Source organism: Bombus fervidus, chromosome 9 (genome assembly GCF_041682495.2).
Source record: "Bombus fervidus isolate BK054 chromosome 9, iyBomFerv1, whole genome shotgun sequence".
In the NCBI taxonomy this organism is placed as follows: Eukaryota; Metazoa; Arthropoda; class Insecta; order Hymenoptera; family Apidae; genus Bombus; species Bombus fervidus.
Window position 1 is genome coordinate 6,512,497 of NC_091525.1, and position 17,716 is coordinate 6,530,212.

Sequence of the window (17,716 nt, forward strand, 5' to 3'; positions counted from 1 at the left end):
AACTAAATCACTTTACAGAGTAACGAGCATGTTGGACGAGTAGTTGTAACATCTTTAACCACTTCGTCGACAGCCACTCATAATTATTATATATATAACATGTATATATCATGGTTTACGGAAGTATTCGAGTACTTATCAGGAGATTTTTTTATGATTTTTATGAAACTTTTTGAAATTTCGTTAGCATTATAATGTGACACAATTGGCACCATTACACTGGTAAAATTGAAAAGCAATCGAGTGTTTGCAATTATCAAAAACATATAAGTGTTGTTATAAAAAATACGGTTACCTATGCCAATTCATTTTTGTCATATTGCTCCTATTATAATCAATTATGTATAATACATTTGAGCAAATATCAATGGTCGTTAGTTAAGTACATCCGTGAGTCTATCTGTTGAATTCGAAGATAATGTCAATTTTTAAACAAATAAACAAAGTTCGTTATTCTGTTATTGTTTTTAGCTAGCAACCTTTTCGATTCTCCTGTATTTTACTGATATCCGTATCTACTGTTGCCGCGAATTGGCCAATACGAGTATACATATTTATACATATTTATACCGATCTCGAAGCGTGAAAGTGCTTTCTGTTAAAAATCTCGCGTGACGGTGGATAGCGAGAGCACGTCACGGTTCGTGGAAATAAAAACAAACGGACGAAACGGCAGTCTGCGAGTTTATTGCAGCTGGGCAAGTTCAATACGCGAGAAAAAATTGGAATATCTTTCTTCCATTTAACACATTGCCATTGTTACCGTCGTACTTCTTTTCGCGAATAGCCAACCATTGTTTTCTCCTATTGGCAAGCGGATGGAACGGTCGACGAAACGAAAAGTAAAAAAGTTTATACGAAATTTTAATTAAACCATAGATTTTTAACAAAACAGGATTTATCAAACAGACACTCGCTAATGCGTAATGTGAGCTTTAAAGTATGAAAATTATCTGCGTAAAATTCTCTATCGTCGCCTGTTGTATACTCTACTTGCATAAATTGCCTAGCAATCGGCTTAACCTTAACCCCTTAACAGTCCAGTTATGGGTTGAGCTTGATGAACGCGCTTGATGAACGCACGCTGTCCAACCCGTGACTTACGTATTTCGGTTGCGTATGAAAAATTCGAAGCGGAAAATTTTGCACGCTTCTGTCATACTTGTTTTATAGCGTGACAAGAGCATATAGAGTGGTTCATGAAAATATTTGAACACTCATAGAAACATTTCTGTATACATAAAAGATTTTCTATGACATACAACATGATACGACTACATATTACGGTCATATTCGTAGTTCGCAGGAAATATAAAAATGTGTATAGGAGTGACAAGATTCATTTTTGACAAACACACGTATCAGAAAATTGACAAAATATTCAATTACTCGCTGTATTAATACTAAGACCATCAGAGTGGTTAAAATAACCAATTCGTCAGTTTTCAATCCAGAAATCTTATTTTATATAGAAAGTATCGAGAACTTGAATGATTTTTGACAATATATTTGGACGAAAGGTTGCTCTCCTTTCGCATTATTTTTCTAATACATCTTCCATTTTGACACAGATTTATCTTTCCGTATTCCATTTACGGTTGTTTCAATGTTAACAAAATTTCAATATTTTTTATGAGATCGTCTTTCGCACTGATCGTGCGCTTAAGGCGATCTACCATATACTAATTTTTTATCAAGCGCATGTTTGCAATAAACTTTCATAAAAATTTTGTAATTTTTACATACATCTCTAATTTACTTTCAAATTACACATAATGATCATAATCCTGACAGACTCATTACGGTGCTAACGATATTTCAAAAAGTTCCATATGACGCATAATATATCAATCGACGGTAATTGTTCAAATAATTTCATCACGAGCGCCAGAAAAAGAATGCAAAGAGATGTTCTGATGTTTGGTCTCGCAACTTCGTTACGAGTTAATAAAAGGAAATAAACGGCGACAAGGGTGCTCGTGCGAAGTGCAAGATAATTGCAGGCAGCGTGCATTAACGGTGCAAGCGGCGCGACGTTGCGTTTCTTTGGCACGCGGTTTCGCGAGTCAATAAAGCCACGACCTATTGATCCGAAAGGTCCTTTCTCTCTCTCTCTCTCTCTCTCTTTCTCTCCTTCTCTGTCTAAGCTGGTTCTATCTCGATGTCGAAGCCGAGTTGGCGCGTAGTACGGTAGGCCGAAGATAGACACACCTTCAGACGGGTGGCCACTAGAAATCCATGGAAAGCTCGCAAAAGTTCTATCAACCCTCGATCTCGATACTCCTCGCTCTTGCTTGCCTGCGCTGTAACGTCAGCTGCTGACAACGGTCCTTTTGCCGCGGTCGTCGTGCTGCACGCTAATCACTTCGTTACCCAGTGGCCAGATGTTTTAACCGCCTTAATTCTACTTACGACCCACCTGTTATTTCGTCCGTCTCATCTCTCTTTCTTTTCCAACTTTTGCGTTACGATTGCGAAGGGTCCTTCAACGGCGCGATGGTTCCTCAACGAAACGAAATTCGAATCGTTGATTCTTTGTTACGTTGTGTTTACTGTTTAACCTCTTAGGTACGATGCGCCACTATAGTGGCTTTCGCGAATGTCGTCTTATATTACGACGTGCCACTATAGTGGCTTTCGCCGATGTTATATTACGATGCGCCACTGTAGTGGCTCACTCTTCTGACTCATTCGCTCATCGTTTGAACTAAATCTTTTCATTTGTCTTGCTTCACACTTCTTTTGCCCTCACAACGTTTTATGGCAATGTTAACAATATACAGACAATATATAGTCTTTGTTTTTGATACGCCAATGTCAGGTATCAATTGTTGCTTTTAGCTAATATAAATAAACCATTATTAAATGTTCTTTTTAACATGCTAATAGAATCTTCAATCTCAAAATGTCGTTTCAAAATAGAAAACAAAGAGCAATTTGAAAATCGCTATCGCGCTACGAGTGTGAAAATTGTGTCGTACTGTGCTTTAAATTATATCACGCTCAATTATATTATTAATTATTAAAGTAAATTATTAAAGTTAAAGTATATGCATCATATTTTTAAGAAAAATTATAATTTAGCTATCAGAAACTTCGTTCCAATGTGCTTGCGTAGGGAACAGCGTTATCCGTCACACATTGCAGAGCTGCATCGTTTACACGTAATTCGCGTCGAACTCTGTCGTACAAAGAAACAGCTCCGCACAAAATTCAGCCGTATCTAAGAGGTTGATAAGTGTTTGGACGTTTCAGCTAATTTCTAGTAACCAGATCGCGAATATCTATGCATTTCTGGGAAATTTAAAACTGCACAGAACGTACGTCGTACATAAAGATGTGTACATTGTACGATATTAGCTAGAAGCACAGCAGTCGTTGTGATGCTCCGTGAACGATACGGATCTCTATTTAGCCTCTATCTTTCTAGTTGTGAATTTAGTTGTGAAAAATGTGAATTCGTATAAACATCAGCGATCTAATAACGATAGAACTTGAATTTGAATGCAATATGCAAATTAGTGATGTGCGTATAGTACCTGCAAAAAGTATTATAGATATACATTGAGAATACATATACCTATGTTGTAAGTAGTAATTTATTAACTTTTGAGTTGATGGTAAAATAATAGCCGCTTTTTTAGATAAACTGTTTCAAATGGTTCACACGTAACTGTTTACGATAAAATGATTTTAGCGAAATGGTGTTCTGTGTTCATAAAACACTTAGCTTTCGTTTGGACTTAGGCACGCAACGTGATCAGCTTAGATTATTCTGTCATTAGTGGGTCGATCATATATTTTTTGCGTCTACGAGTATACAACGCACTCTAAAGAGAATTTCTAGATGATCATACATTTTTTGTCAGTCCTTTTTTGTCAGATCTTTTTTTAACGTTGACAAGGTTACCTTTGCTTTTTATAAGGAAACTTACCATTTCATACAAATATATATATATATATATATATATATCTTTTAGTTATCATAACATTCAGCCATCATAACAAATACTTGTGGTTCTTTTTTTACATTTCAAATAATGTACGGAGAATCATAACTGTGATATCTTAAATGTCATGCTACGTAACACACTTATTAATATTTATTAGGGTTGAATCATAAATAATCACCGACGCTGGACGTAAGTTGTAAGCTTCTCGGAAATTCCAAATAATTCCACAGCTCTGTGTCGTAGCTGTGTTTACTCTATCTTGCAGAATTGAGAAGTTCAAAAACAACAGTCAGCAAGCGTAGATAAAATACTACATAATACAATTTTTTCTAAAATGGGAAGGTTACAATGGTGTACGGTGATGGAGAAAAGAAGTTTTATAAAGTGAACAGTATAAAAAGGCACCATAATTTTACAAGATGAATTTTTATCTGATAAGAGCAACAAATAAATGTAATATATACCACAGAATAGTTAACTATTACCAATATGTTATAAAGTTATTAATACAAAAGTTACTGAAACTCATAATGTATCAATCTTAAACTTTACTTTATCAAAATTATACAAAATTCTTTGAACGGGCAAAAATTCCAGCCGCTAATTGCCTACAATGAAATCGCTTGTAATACAGTAATTATTCTTACATATATCTTTCTGTTTCCGCGTCGTTAGGATTTTCTCTAACTTTTCTCGTCTCACGTGTACATACTGTATTACTTGTTATTGTTCCTCCGGAGAAACGATGTCATTAACTGATCTCTCAGGAGGATACCGAGTATGAATGATAGCACAACAACCGTAACGTTGGCTTTGGATTTAAAACGGAAATCTCGAGCCTTCGAGTCGGAGAACCGGAAATTGCCGAGGCTTAAGGAAAATCGTGAACGGGTTTGCGATGGTGTCCGTGAGACGCGAAACGTTTCCTCGAGTTTCTCGTTTCGAAGAGATTTCCCTTTAGAATGGATCCTCCTCTTCTAATTCAGCAACGATTAAGCTATTTGAAAGATACACTGACTTCTGGCGGACTAATTTGTACAGTATCGAAGACACTGTGGGAAAGTTTAAAGGGCAGGCGCAGATTAAAGTTTTGGATCGATGCATATTTGGGTGTTTCGGTCATTTGTAAGCAAAAATTTCCTTCACTTATGGTCGTCAATGAAAGACAAACATGCCTTATGCGTAATGTGGCGCACATAATGTAGTCATTGCGTAAGAACGTTAGGGAGAGAAAAATTTGTACATCGTTTATCTAGAAACTTTATTTTGAACAAATTTCTGTTCTATAGAACAAGTATATGTATTATATATGTTTGATCGTAGCGATTCAGCGGTTGGAGGTATCGGTTGAACATTATCGATATTTATCACTGTTAATGTGCTATTTACGATTTATCACGATTGTCGGGAAACTCGTATAAGCACAGTTATCGCCGAAATCGTCTAACCGTAACAAATTTCTGTCCTTTCCGAGTCCATTAACGGGCCGATGATCACCGTATGTACGAAAATGCCTCGGTGATCTGCATTCACCGAGGCAACCACAAACCTAGCTCTTCTACTCTCCGCTTTTCTGTAATATTATCCCCGATACGATGCGCATGATTAACGCGGGAAATATTGCGCCTGGGAATATCTTTTTTATTATGTCGTGGAACAATGATATGTTACATATTATTATCTGTGATAGATTATTTCATTATCTTATTTTCTCCGACCATTGTTCAAGCAATTGTTTTATTATATTATCTTTCATTTTTGTATTTTCTTATATCTTTTATATCTATCGGAATATCTTTCTGTGAAAGAAGAGAAGAAAGGAGAAGAGATAGGAGAGCGTACGAGGAAACGAAGGAGTAAAAATGAAAGGAAGAAAAGGGAGCTGATGATTCTCATATGGATTATTCTATCGCCTCGTGAAGATTGTTTTATTTAATTAATAATTATTTACTTCGTTGTTCTATTTCATAGTATGAATAAACAAAGAGAAAAAGAAACAAAAGGAAAAGAATAGCAAGGTAAGGGAGAGGAGGAAAGAAGAAAGAAAAATGGAAGATATAACAGAGTTTTATGGTTCCAAATAAGAAGTCTCGTAATTTTTCAAAATTACCAAGTAGTCTTACTTTAGTGGAAAGATAAAAGCTTTCTCTCTTTATCCTCTTTTGTCGTCTTTTTTTGTTTGCTAATTTAATGCATGTCGTGCGACGTGAGTTGTGTACCTGCGTACACCACTTGAAATAACTGGGTCAGCAGCGTGTACGGTAATTGGCAGCAGACTAATTTCCTTACAATTAGTTCGTTGACGGCGTGAAAGAGTGCCTGGCATACAATGATACCTGTATGTTCAACTTCGTTGTTACGTTAAAAGTTTCGTCAACTTTTCCACTTCCATTGTATCAAATTACAAGCAACTTAAGACCATTACCACACACATTCTATACATAAAATATCACGCTGTATAAACCGTGCGGATTATCCAGCACAGTATCTACAGAGCTACGCGAGAAACGTATTCTATTTTATATCCTATTTTAGTACCTAAAGTACAATAGAATTGAATTTGGTTAAATAATTATTGCGTATTCAGTTAAATACTATGTTACGCATAATTTTCCATCGTATAATCTTCTAGAGCTTTGTCGAGTCTGTACACAGTTTTGTACTCTCCATCGGTGCTTAAAATATCAACTTGTCCTTAGACATAAATCGGACAAGTTTTTAATCAACTGAAATAGCATGTAGTTCACTTGTGATCCCTATGCATATTTAATATCGCGAATATCAATAGTAGTAACTATTTTATTACTGTTTCCAAAGTACACAGTATTTTCACGGTGGTTTGCACAAGAAGGAATTCCAATCTTCTATTGAAATATTTGTATTTAACTCTTTTAATTGCTTGACAAACATGCATATATGCGCGTAGAATGCTTTTCTATTATCGTTATCAAGAATGTATCATGCATTCATTTACCCATTTTCAGTATTAGTTGTTTCCATTATACATAAATTGAATCATTTGCATCTGTACTTGAGAAAGAATTTGTATCTAAACTAGTTATGGATGAGACAGCGAAGTAAATGCATCAAAGTTACGTAAACGCGACATTATTGAATAACACAAGTAAATTAACTTCAACAATAAGAAGCTAATTACAGATAAATTAACTGTTTTGTGAAGGTACAAAAGGTGTACTGAAATAATATTTGAATTTTTCAATAGTGCGCTATACAAATCAAACGCAACATTTTACAAAAATTTCCACAATTCAAAAGAGTATAATCTTATCATAGTCCTATAAACATTTCTTTGAACTTCATGAAACCATAGGGGTAGAGATTCGTCGTGCCTGACAGCTTGCGTTCTCTTAGCGAACGATGAATTGGCAGATAGTGAATTTAGCGAATTTAAACAGAGAAAAGTCGTAAATTAATAAGACGTTGCAATGAAAGTTTTGGGGCCGGTTACAGAATATTTATATCACGGTTACAGAAACGGTAGCAGACAGTACTCAAGTACAGTAGTACAAGACCTACCACTCGAATTATCTAGGCCACCTGCTTGTAGAGCAACCGGCAGCAGCGTCGAGCCTCTTACTTCGCTGACAGCGCTGAAGCTCATCCCCGTGTGTATACATTACACGTATAAAAGCTTGCTATAACCATTTACAAGCACCAGCCGAAAAATAAAAGCCACCCACACAAACGTCTCGGTCGTTTCGCGACTAACTCGAACTCGCGAGTTTCCTTTGCTGGCATTTTTCCTTTCCTTTGACGCAGCTGAAATCGGGTTACACAAAGATAGGCTGGGTTTTCAATAGGTGCTTATTAATCGGTAAACTCGTTCGTCGAATTTACAAACCGTCGTAAATTGACACCAATAGATGACGGCAGAAACGGTAATTTGCTTATCGCAACGTAACCGTACAAAGATGATGGGCAGATTTTTGGTTGTTTCTTAGCTTAAGCGATTATTAATGGGTAAACATCAATGCGTATTTGGAACATTGTCATAGTGGAAAATTGTGCTGAATCATCCTGAATTTTTCTGTTGTAATGTTCTTCTAATTTGGACTGGAGCGGATGGAATTATGTGAAATTTTATGAAAGTGATTTGGAGTATACGAAGATAAATCTTTTTCAAGTATCGATTTAACAGAGCTCTTTGAATTATTAAAATTTATTGAACGATCCAATACAATTTAATACAATCGTGGCATTTATTTATAGAAGTAGCTTCGAAGGTACCGCACGACTTTCCCTCGCACATTTTAAATGATCTCGATCGCAAAGCGTATACTCGCATCCTGCTGCGGATTTCCATCAATTGAATAACCCGCTCCATCCCAGTCGTTCGCATACTCTTATCCGTTCTCAATTTAACTTGGTCGCGTAACAAGAGGTTGTTACGAACTGTTACGACAACCGGCGAACTAACGAGTGAGAAACAGTGAAACTTCAAGCCGAAACGGCGCGAAAACACGTTTGATACCGTTCCGATGCTCGAAGAAACTGCGATTATACACTTCGTTGTATATTACGCTTTCACGATCCGTGATAATACTTTCTCGCACGTCCAATGTCTTTATAAACTTTAACTTTGTTAAAATGTTGCTTCTGGCAAATCCTATGGTATAACTTTATAAATATCAAAGTTCTATCAAACTTTAGAAAATAATTCTGTCTTACTATAAAAGATTAAATTTGATATACATCGCACCTCACTATGATACTTTAATGATAACGAGTATAGTAATACAATAACGTATAGTATACTAATTATATATTATTTTATACATTGATAGTATCTTTCGGTTTAAACGACTTTTATACAATATATGGATAAAACTTTATTTTTCTTCTTGCGTAATATATTTTTCTATATACTTTACACTTTAATTTCAACTTCTATACTTCAGTCGTTGGTAGCTTCAATCTTCTTCAAGTTACACTTTGAAAAAGGAAACGTATTCTTTAGTTGTTTCGTCGTTATTGGAATTTGCAATTCGATCGAAGCTGCAACAACCGACTTCCGCGATACGCATAAAATCGTATGTGCCTGTTGAAAACCTACAAAAACTCACACGATCCGTAGTAAGGATTCACTAGGATGGCCTACTGGTACACTTTTATGATCCCTTTAACATTGAGCGTTGACCCACTATTCCAGAAGAACGTTCGTGTCTGTTGGCCTCGGGGTTCCTACTTTATTCTCGTTATTTTTTAATATGTGCATGTTCCACCCCGATGCAACGTAACCAATGCATTCTCCATAGAATGGATCCTGGTATTAAATGTCATAGAAAATGAAACGAAACATGAACGATTCATCCGTTGGATCGTTCTACTTAAGAAGAAGAACGAAAATTAACTCGGAGAACTACTAAGTACGGTAGAACATCGATTATCCGAATATCGATTATCCCGGTAAATATCGTGGATATTCATTCGTCTGTGAAACACGAGCCTAATATACTGTAACGTCCCTGGACCATCGGCATAATTTCTATCCGTTATTTATTCCAAAACTGTTACGTTTAGTTGAAGCAGCGTATTTCTTTTTGGTTTCAATAAATTAACGTTATAGTTATCAAGACAAGCAATACTTTAGTACCTTCGACATACTAAAATTCTGATGAGTAATATTTTGAAAATTTTGATAAAAATTGACGACGCGTTGAAATTTGCAATTGCTTGTCTGTAAAAAATAAGAAATGTGACTCGTCGCGGTCTTCCTATGTGGTTTCTAAGTGAAAATTGTTGGCAAGCCACGGGTACGTAAGTATGAGTTATCGTGATAGTCAGTAGGTCGTGAGAAAAGATTATACCACTAGTAACTTTTGCTTTCTCAGTTTGCCCCTTTTGAAGGCTGCGAGAACGTATATGAACAGCCTGATAAGAATAATAATGTCGATGTGGTAACCTCGTCGATACAGGCATGGCGATTTTCTCGGAAACAAAGACTATACGATAGTAAAGGTATTACCATTGTTTCGTACATTACCATTCATATATAGTAAGTATTTGAACACCTGGAATAATATTGCCAGTGAAAGTGAAATAGTAAACTTACGTAGCAAAAATCGACAACTTACAACTTACCATTTTATTCGTCGATCCACGAACTATATCATTACCCAGCAAATCATTGTACAGGAAGGTCCTGTGTAATTTGCTCGAAAGATTGATATTTTTTAAAGCTAACCCAAGCCTAGTTCCTTTTTGCTACAGACAGGAATAAGTTGTTTTTCGATACTCGTCCATTATTAATCGTCGATCAATTTCGATATCAAATTATTTTTCTTTATATCGTTACATAGTAACCAGGATATAAACCAAAGTTAACGTGGTGTCTGAGAGAGACCGCATTATCTCTGAAATCTCGTGATGAGTAATATCAAATTATCATCATCAAACATGTATGTTCATTGTCATATTAACCACAATGTATAAAACTTGCAATTTTTTTTGGAATGTTTTATAGCTATGAGGAGCAGATGTAGTAATCCACTTGCTGTGTCCATTACACGCAATAACAATGCTCGTACGATGATGTTTGTGAAGTTGAGAAGCACGATGCAACGTGTCGATCAGCTCGAGTAGACGTTTAACGATAGCTGGATTACCTCTCGTCGCAGTGTAATAATTAAAGGTGCCAAGTGAAAGGTTAAACTCTCCACATGCACGATTATCGATCGTGTCTGCTTTCCAGCAGTGAAAAAGAGGAATTCGTTTTGTCATGCTCGAGTGATCCGCGCAGGCTCTTCGAATATCTTTTGTGCTCGTTGCTTTGATTTCGAAAAATGACGAATGGTAATTGGATTTGTCGTTCCATTAACAGAGACATTAATAAATATCTATGGAATATTAGCTGGTATCAGCAAGTTGATAGGAATGACAATCAGAAAATGGAAAATTGAAAGGTGAAAAAGCCTCGAAAATTATCCCTGCCCGTCTCAGACCGACATGAATCGAGAAGTAAAGCAGGGAAACCTTTATAGTCGGCCGTCTCCACCTTTTCATCCGTCGCACCGCCGTCATTATTGTCATCGTTCTCTTTGCCGAGGGTTTTTAATCAAGAGTTCAAGGGACAAGAAACTAAAGATGGTTTAATACTTACAGGTTAAACGCGATATCCTTAGAGTTTCATTATTTCAGCGGTATCATATCGCACGAGTATTTCAAAAGTGTTACGGCTCAGACAAGTTTTTCAAGAAGGACGAAAAGTTAGCTTGCAGAAATATTAAAAGATCTACAAACTTACAAAAATGTTATGTATACGTTTAATTTGCATTGCATCAGGAAACTGGGCAAATATTCTTTTCGTAATTTTCCACACTTAACACTAAGAAATCTCCCTTTCGTGTTTCCTTTTTAAACAAAGGACTAAATTATTTTGAGTTAGTATTAACTAAACATTTTTTAAACACACGTGCAATAACGTCGTATCATCCAGGATAAAATTTTACACAGACTTGCTTTTTATATTCCGATAGAACAGTATGAGAACACTTAGTACCATCAAATACAGCAAATATAAAGAGGGAATCGTTCCTTCAATTTCCACAGCGCGAGCAAATGAGTCTAATTAAAGTGACTTTTCTCGCGTGTTCTTTGAACGATTCATTTAATTCGGATACTAAAATAGATCGTCGCTGATCTAGTGCTCTTATTTAAAGAACTTGACCTATCCTTTTTAACTTTCCTTCGAGCTTGTGCTTAACTTGTAAATACAAAGTGCTGAATAAAACAGGGAAATATGAAATCAGAGAACAGCTCTTGTATCATAAGCGTGGTATAGACAAAGCTATTTTCTCTTTTTTACAGCGTTGCTACGAAAGCAATCGTGAGTTTTAATTTTATATCTACCTAAATCGCCACTACGATTTTATGAAATGTCTGCATTATCTGGGATAAGTGACCCGAGCGATAAAGTTGCGTGATGAACGATGCGTGACTGAAAATCAGAAAAATGTTTAGCTAGGATTTTCATCAACATCAAAGAATGATTCAGAAAATGCACATAAATTGTCAGATAAAAAGTATACCTAAAACTACCCAGAAATGTGTTTCTCTTATTAATGTCCAACAAAGAATATTTCTTGTAGATAAAAAAAAATCGATCCTGAATGAATTACGAATCAGCATTGTTACTTTAAGGTTAAATTTTATCAAGAAATTCGTTCATTTCGTGTTTCACGTCGCAATAAAATCACGTTGTTCTTCCGGCGAAGCTACTTACAAAATTCCAACAATATTTCTTCCTCGAATCGTCAGCGTATAAACATAATATCCACTTGGCATAAAGTTTGCCCATAAAGGATAAGTTCAACGTCTTTGAGAAAACTCAATTAAAAATTTGAACGTCGGGATATTGTTGAAAAGTTGTTATAACGATCTCAGGGTTGGATCTACGAGAAATCACCGCAATAAACGAGTATTTCGAACTCGGGAAATGTTGCGGGCTCATAGTACGAACTTCCTACGCAAAAAGAATGAATTTCAAGCTTAAGAAGCAGTCGGAAAATTCTCTGGCTAGACGCCAGGGATCTTCTGTCACTGGCATGCACACTTCGCCGGTTTAACAAACTACCACCCGTCTGCGATCACCCCTCTTGCTCATCCTCTTCCCAATCCGTAGTCGTGAAACGATTTTTTCAGCCATGTTAAAAAGTTGTCGCGCGTTCGAAAAAAAATCGCGTCGGGCTAAGCGGATTCAACGACTTCTATTCTTTGTTCTCTGCATTTTAAATGTGTACGGAGTGACGAGCACTAATTGGTTTTAATTGTTTAAAATGTCGGACCGAGATCAAATACAGTCCTTGGCCATCGAATTGGGACCATTTGTAGCTTTCAACGTCGTTTGCTTTCTTTTTTCTTTTTAATTGAAAGGTACAAACCAACTTTAAATATACATATGGCATAGATCATTTTATTCAGCGTGTTAAATCATCATAGTGCCGATACGATCTTTGGTTATTTATTATTCAATTGTTTTGAACTCTCTTGGTAAAGCATTGAAATATGGTGAAAAATGTTTAGTAAAAATTCTAAAGAAGATATCGTATATATGATTTAAGACAACTTCCGTACTGAATCCTTAATTTTCACATGTATTTCGAACCCTCTTGTTTTGTCTCAATAAAGGTAGAAATTAACTAAATTTTCTGTACGGTATTTATAGCCTGGGCTTGGAAAATTGGAGGGTTAAATTTATCTCTTTTCGCTTTCGAGTTATTAAATTTTCATTCAGTACTCTGCTAGACAGCCTGTTCCCAATGAAGCTAGGGGTAGTTTTCTGTGTTTCTCATTCAAACGAACATTATCACGGGCAGTATTGTAGAAAACTGAGGGGCAGATCATTTAGTTTGAAAATCTGATCCACTGGCAGATTAGCTCGATGACCTTAAACGCGTTTAAATTGCAAGATTAACCGGCAGTAGCGATTAGCGGTAAAGATTTAACCTTGCTCCATTCCTGAAGGTAGGTACATTAATTCTGTCGCATTCGTTCCAGTACACAGACAGTACTTCTGGATTAAAGGTGTCTTCGCTCTAGTTTTACACGTCATCCTCGTCGTGTGTAAAATTTAGTTCTGTGTCAGAACTAAAAAATTCAATAGCTCAAGGTGGAATGGTATTTCGAGTGTTTAGTCGCATCGTGCAATTGGTTGTCTCATTACCGAAGAATTCGTTCGTGAAAAACAAAGGTATTACCTTTGAATATGCTTAAACACACACATCATCACACGCGCGTCATCGTTCCAAATTCAAAGTTTTATCGTACGGCAAATATTACAACCACATGAATAAACTCGTGGTACAAACTTAAGACACGGTAAATATGTACACAAGTATAACCGATACCAATAGTCAAGTATAGCAACTTCGTAGAACATAATCGGATTACGATGTAGTTTATATGAAAGACACTTGTATTGTTCGTCATATTCGGCTTTGTCTTACATTTTTCTTATTGACATTAGCGAGTGATCAGTAGCATACTCGGTCATCGAAGTGTCCGGAGGTCGGTACAAGTTTAACGTGAGGTTAAGCGACACTGGTGTTAATCAAATTTCAATTTCCATCCGCCATCAGGTCGGCGCGAGGGGCTCGTTCGTCGATTTCGTCGAATTAATAGGCTGCGTGACGTAGAAAGCTGATAGAGGAGAATACCGGTGTAGCAGTAATTCAACCGGCGCAACACGAAGGTTAGAGGATGTTACTATGAAATATCTATACATTGGTTTATTTATAGAAGCAAATTATTCGTCTCCAAGTAAAATTATTTGATATTTTATGTGTGAAATTATTTCTGACTGTACTATCTCAAAATATCGGTGTTTCATAGTCCGATGATCATAACTTACTTCTTAATGATTTGGCAAATCTGTCTATGTAAATTTTCATAAACGTGCTAATACGTGTTTGGTTGTTCAACTGTTTCAAATTATTTTTCGTTCTGATATTTCAAACCACAGATTCTTCATAGTCCAACGTTTCAAATGAGATAATTTTTGCACGTGTCAGGAATTTCTTAATAATTTATATTTACACAAGTTTTTATATGTGTTTTAATACTTACAAACAAGGGTGTACCTACGCTTGTGTTCTTTCGGTTAAGGTCACATTTGCGTTTCAGATCTTCGCATAAATTACGTGCCTGTTTATTCGCATTGGCGCCTACATCTGGCGTCGATGTCAATGTCGCAAATGACATCATTATTAAATGAAATTGCAAGTGCTTAAGCGTGATATGTAAGAAGAAGAAGAAGAAGGAGAATTCAATCTAATCGGAGACACGAACCACGAGATATGCCAAAGAACCGTTTCAACCCTTGCGCAGTCGTGTTCGCGTCTCCCTCGTGCCACTGCTCAAATGAGTTTACCCACGTTCGGCTACCTGTTGCCTTCTTTTCTTTCTTTTCACCGGTCCTCTGATAATATTTACGCATTTGCGCGTCAGACGGCACTCTCTCAAGGGTGTACCTACACGGAAGAAGGACGCATTCACGCACGCGTCTTTCAATTGGCCCCGCTGCCATTCTCGTTTTGCGCCCCTCGCGCTAACGTGATATCCCACTTAAATCGAGATTAAAAGCCGACGCGTACAAAGACCGGCCTCCATGTGAACGCTCACATAAACTTCTTCCGGGTTCTGCAGATACTATGGGTGCTTGGTATTACACGACACCGTAAAGAAAATTTCCATCAGTGATAGTAAACATTGTTGAAACACGCTGATAGATACATCGAGAGAATCGAAGTTCACTACTTTTCTTTTTAATGGATTTACGTTATTGAAATTTATTGGTTCTACATTGCACTTGCGTAAACGAATGTTGAGAATTGGATCGATATACATATACGATATATATATTTTATGAAAATCGGAGAAAGTCAACTATTTTACATTACTATTCTCGGATCATAGAGATCATTTTTGTACCTTCTATTTGTGTAATGAGCTTCTGTATTGTATCTACTATTTGTATACATTTTCTATATTTTTTTCTGATTCGTAATAACAAACTGCGATTTGTAATGTCAAGGATGAAGCAAAACAATCTGCCCTAAGCAAAGCAAACGAAGTAATTCTTAATGCCTGCGCACATCATATTGTAGGATCATACGTCACATTATTTCCCATCCACCAGAGCTCATTCCTTTCCTATTGTGTTGCTAATTTATAAATAACGAAGATTCAATACAAATAAATCCGACAATCTCCAATAGCGTGAACAGAAACTTGACGATTGAAATTCGTCAATCTAATTAATCTAATAAATAAAGTTACATAAATTTACATGAAAAAGTAATCGTTTGCGTGATCATTGTATTGTTCCAGTGACGTCTGAGACAAAGTGGAGGTTGAGATTAGAAATAATAGCGTGGTTAACAGGTGGAAAAGAGTTGACGTTCGCGAAATACCACCACGCGTCACGCAGGGGTGGTGGGTCTATGGGGGGCACCGCCCCAGCGGCCCCCCGGCTCCAGTCCAAACGGAAACTGCCGGAACGGTGCTATCCTGGCAAGGTCCAAGACCGCTCCGCTTCCGGTACCACCGTCAAAACGGATGAAGAGCCCCTCCAACATCATGAGGCAGTCTAGCCTCACCAAGCTTGGCTCCATGATCAATACCGCTGTGAACAAGAGAGTCGGTGAGTTTTATCTTTTTTCGTTCTTTATTTTCCTCCTGCTTCATCCGCCCTTCTTCCTTTTCTTCTCTTCAATACCACGCATTATTAACTCTCCGAGCCTTAAAATGTTTGTGTGATGGCTGGGAATAGTAATTTCTGTTCGAGCAGAGATAGGAATAGAGCAGAGTGGAGTAACAAATTTTCCCGTCACGACGTTTAAATAGGATTTTGAAATTTATTGAAATATTTAGAAATAAATAAATGCGTTTCCTGCGCTGCATATAAATTGCGATTGTAATTGAATTGCTTAGTATTTAGAGCTCGTTAATTTTCATAGAGATAAGTAGAATGGATAAAAACAAAATTCTATATGGTTCGTTATAATCGAAACATTGAGAGTAAAAGTGGAGTAAGCCACATTTTTTCTACGCGTGGGTTTATTGGATTAATGTATTCCAACAAGCTCTATTAATCAAACGAAAATAGTGAAATTCATATTTTCCAGATCAAATTCAGATAACATGGGGAAATCAGTTGCTGCACTGAATATCTTGTGCTCATGCCTATTTTTGATAATCAGTTATTCAGTTAAATCAGTTACTTTGCTGAGTCCACATTTACTCTCAATGTCTCAATTATAAATTCAAGCAGGTGATTAACATTGAAAAAATTAGAACTAACAAGCTTCCAACACGCAATTTATTCAATTCAGCAAGTTTGTCTTACAAACTTCTTCAAGAAAGCTCGTCGAATGCCTTTGGTAATACGATTGTTATGGGTGTTCAATCGTCGATAATTGTTTTCCGTATACAAGTGTATCGATGTGAACTGATTCGAGCACAGTTTACATTTAGCGGTCAGTTAGTAAACTCGATGTCACCTGATAATAACAGTATGTTGTCTTGATCGTGATGAATATCGTTCGAGAAGACGGTTTACATCGAGAATGAATTTGCGAAATCGTATCATCGACGAAAAGAGCAGTAACGATTTCGAAACAGACTTGATCGAAGAAGCGACGCGAAACCTCGAGAACATCTTAAGGTGTGACGATTCCGATTATGATAGTGAGTAGAACGAATATTTGTAACTAATATCTACAGTTACGGTTTTTGAAAACAGCACGTTGAACTGATTGTTGGCGCAACACTCTGTTTTGGGGAAAATTAAAAGTGTGGATGAATTTTGAACGATGTTGGCTACATACACGATTCGATCGATTTTCCATAGATGTGGAAAAAATTCGTATATATAATACGTCCTATAAAAGGTCCAACGATCTATACTGAATACGTGATCTTCAACGCATTCGAGCGTAAACTTATCGCACAATCGAAGCTTATAAATTTCGTAAGAACAATGAGTGTCTGCCAGGCTTGAACAAATTTTATTTCAAACAAGGATAAAAAATAACGATTAGAAATAATGAGTCACTTCGGCCGCTATATTGTTTTAACTTTAGGAATAATAAAGAGAAAAAATATTATTTTGTGTTAAAAATTTAATCATTTTTGGATAATTTCAGTTAATTTTTTCAAATGGAATAGTTTGGAGTCGAATTATTATACAACTGTTATTATTACAAATCGGTTTCAGTCGTTAATTAAAGTGATACTTTTATGGG

General features: G+C 36.4%; 1 protein-coding gene across 5 annotated transcripts in view; it reads left to right on the top strand.

Annotated features, from left to right (window-relative positions):
- Nucleotides 1-17,716, top strand: part of Tws (protein phosphatase 2 regulatory subunit tws) — a 43,364-nt gene that overhangs the window by 15,946 nt on the left and 9,702 nt on the right. For 2 of the 5 annotated variants that reach the window (XM_072010342.1, XM_072010341.1), the window contains exon 1: nucleotides 17,024-17,159. In XM_072010342.1, the coding sequence (XP_071866443.1) occupies nucleotides 17,039-17,159 (121 nt within the window). In that variant the 5' untranslated portion in view covers nucleotides 17,024-17,038. Of the gene's footprint in view, nucleotides 1-13,645; nucleotides 13,663-14,088; nucleotides 14,164-15,800; nucleotides 16,114-17,023; nucleotides 17,160-17,716 lie in introns of those variants that run through there. The other 3 variants (XM_072010345.1, XM_072010344.1, XM_072010343.1) reach the window with 3 other exon arrangements.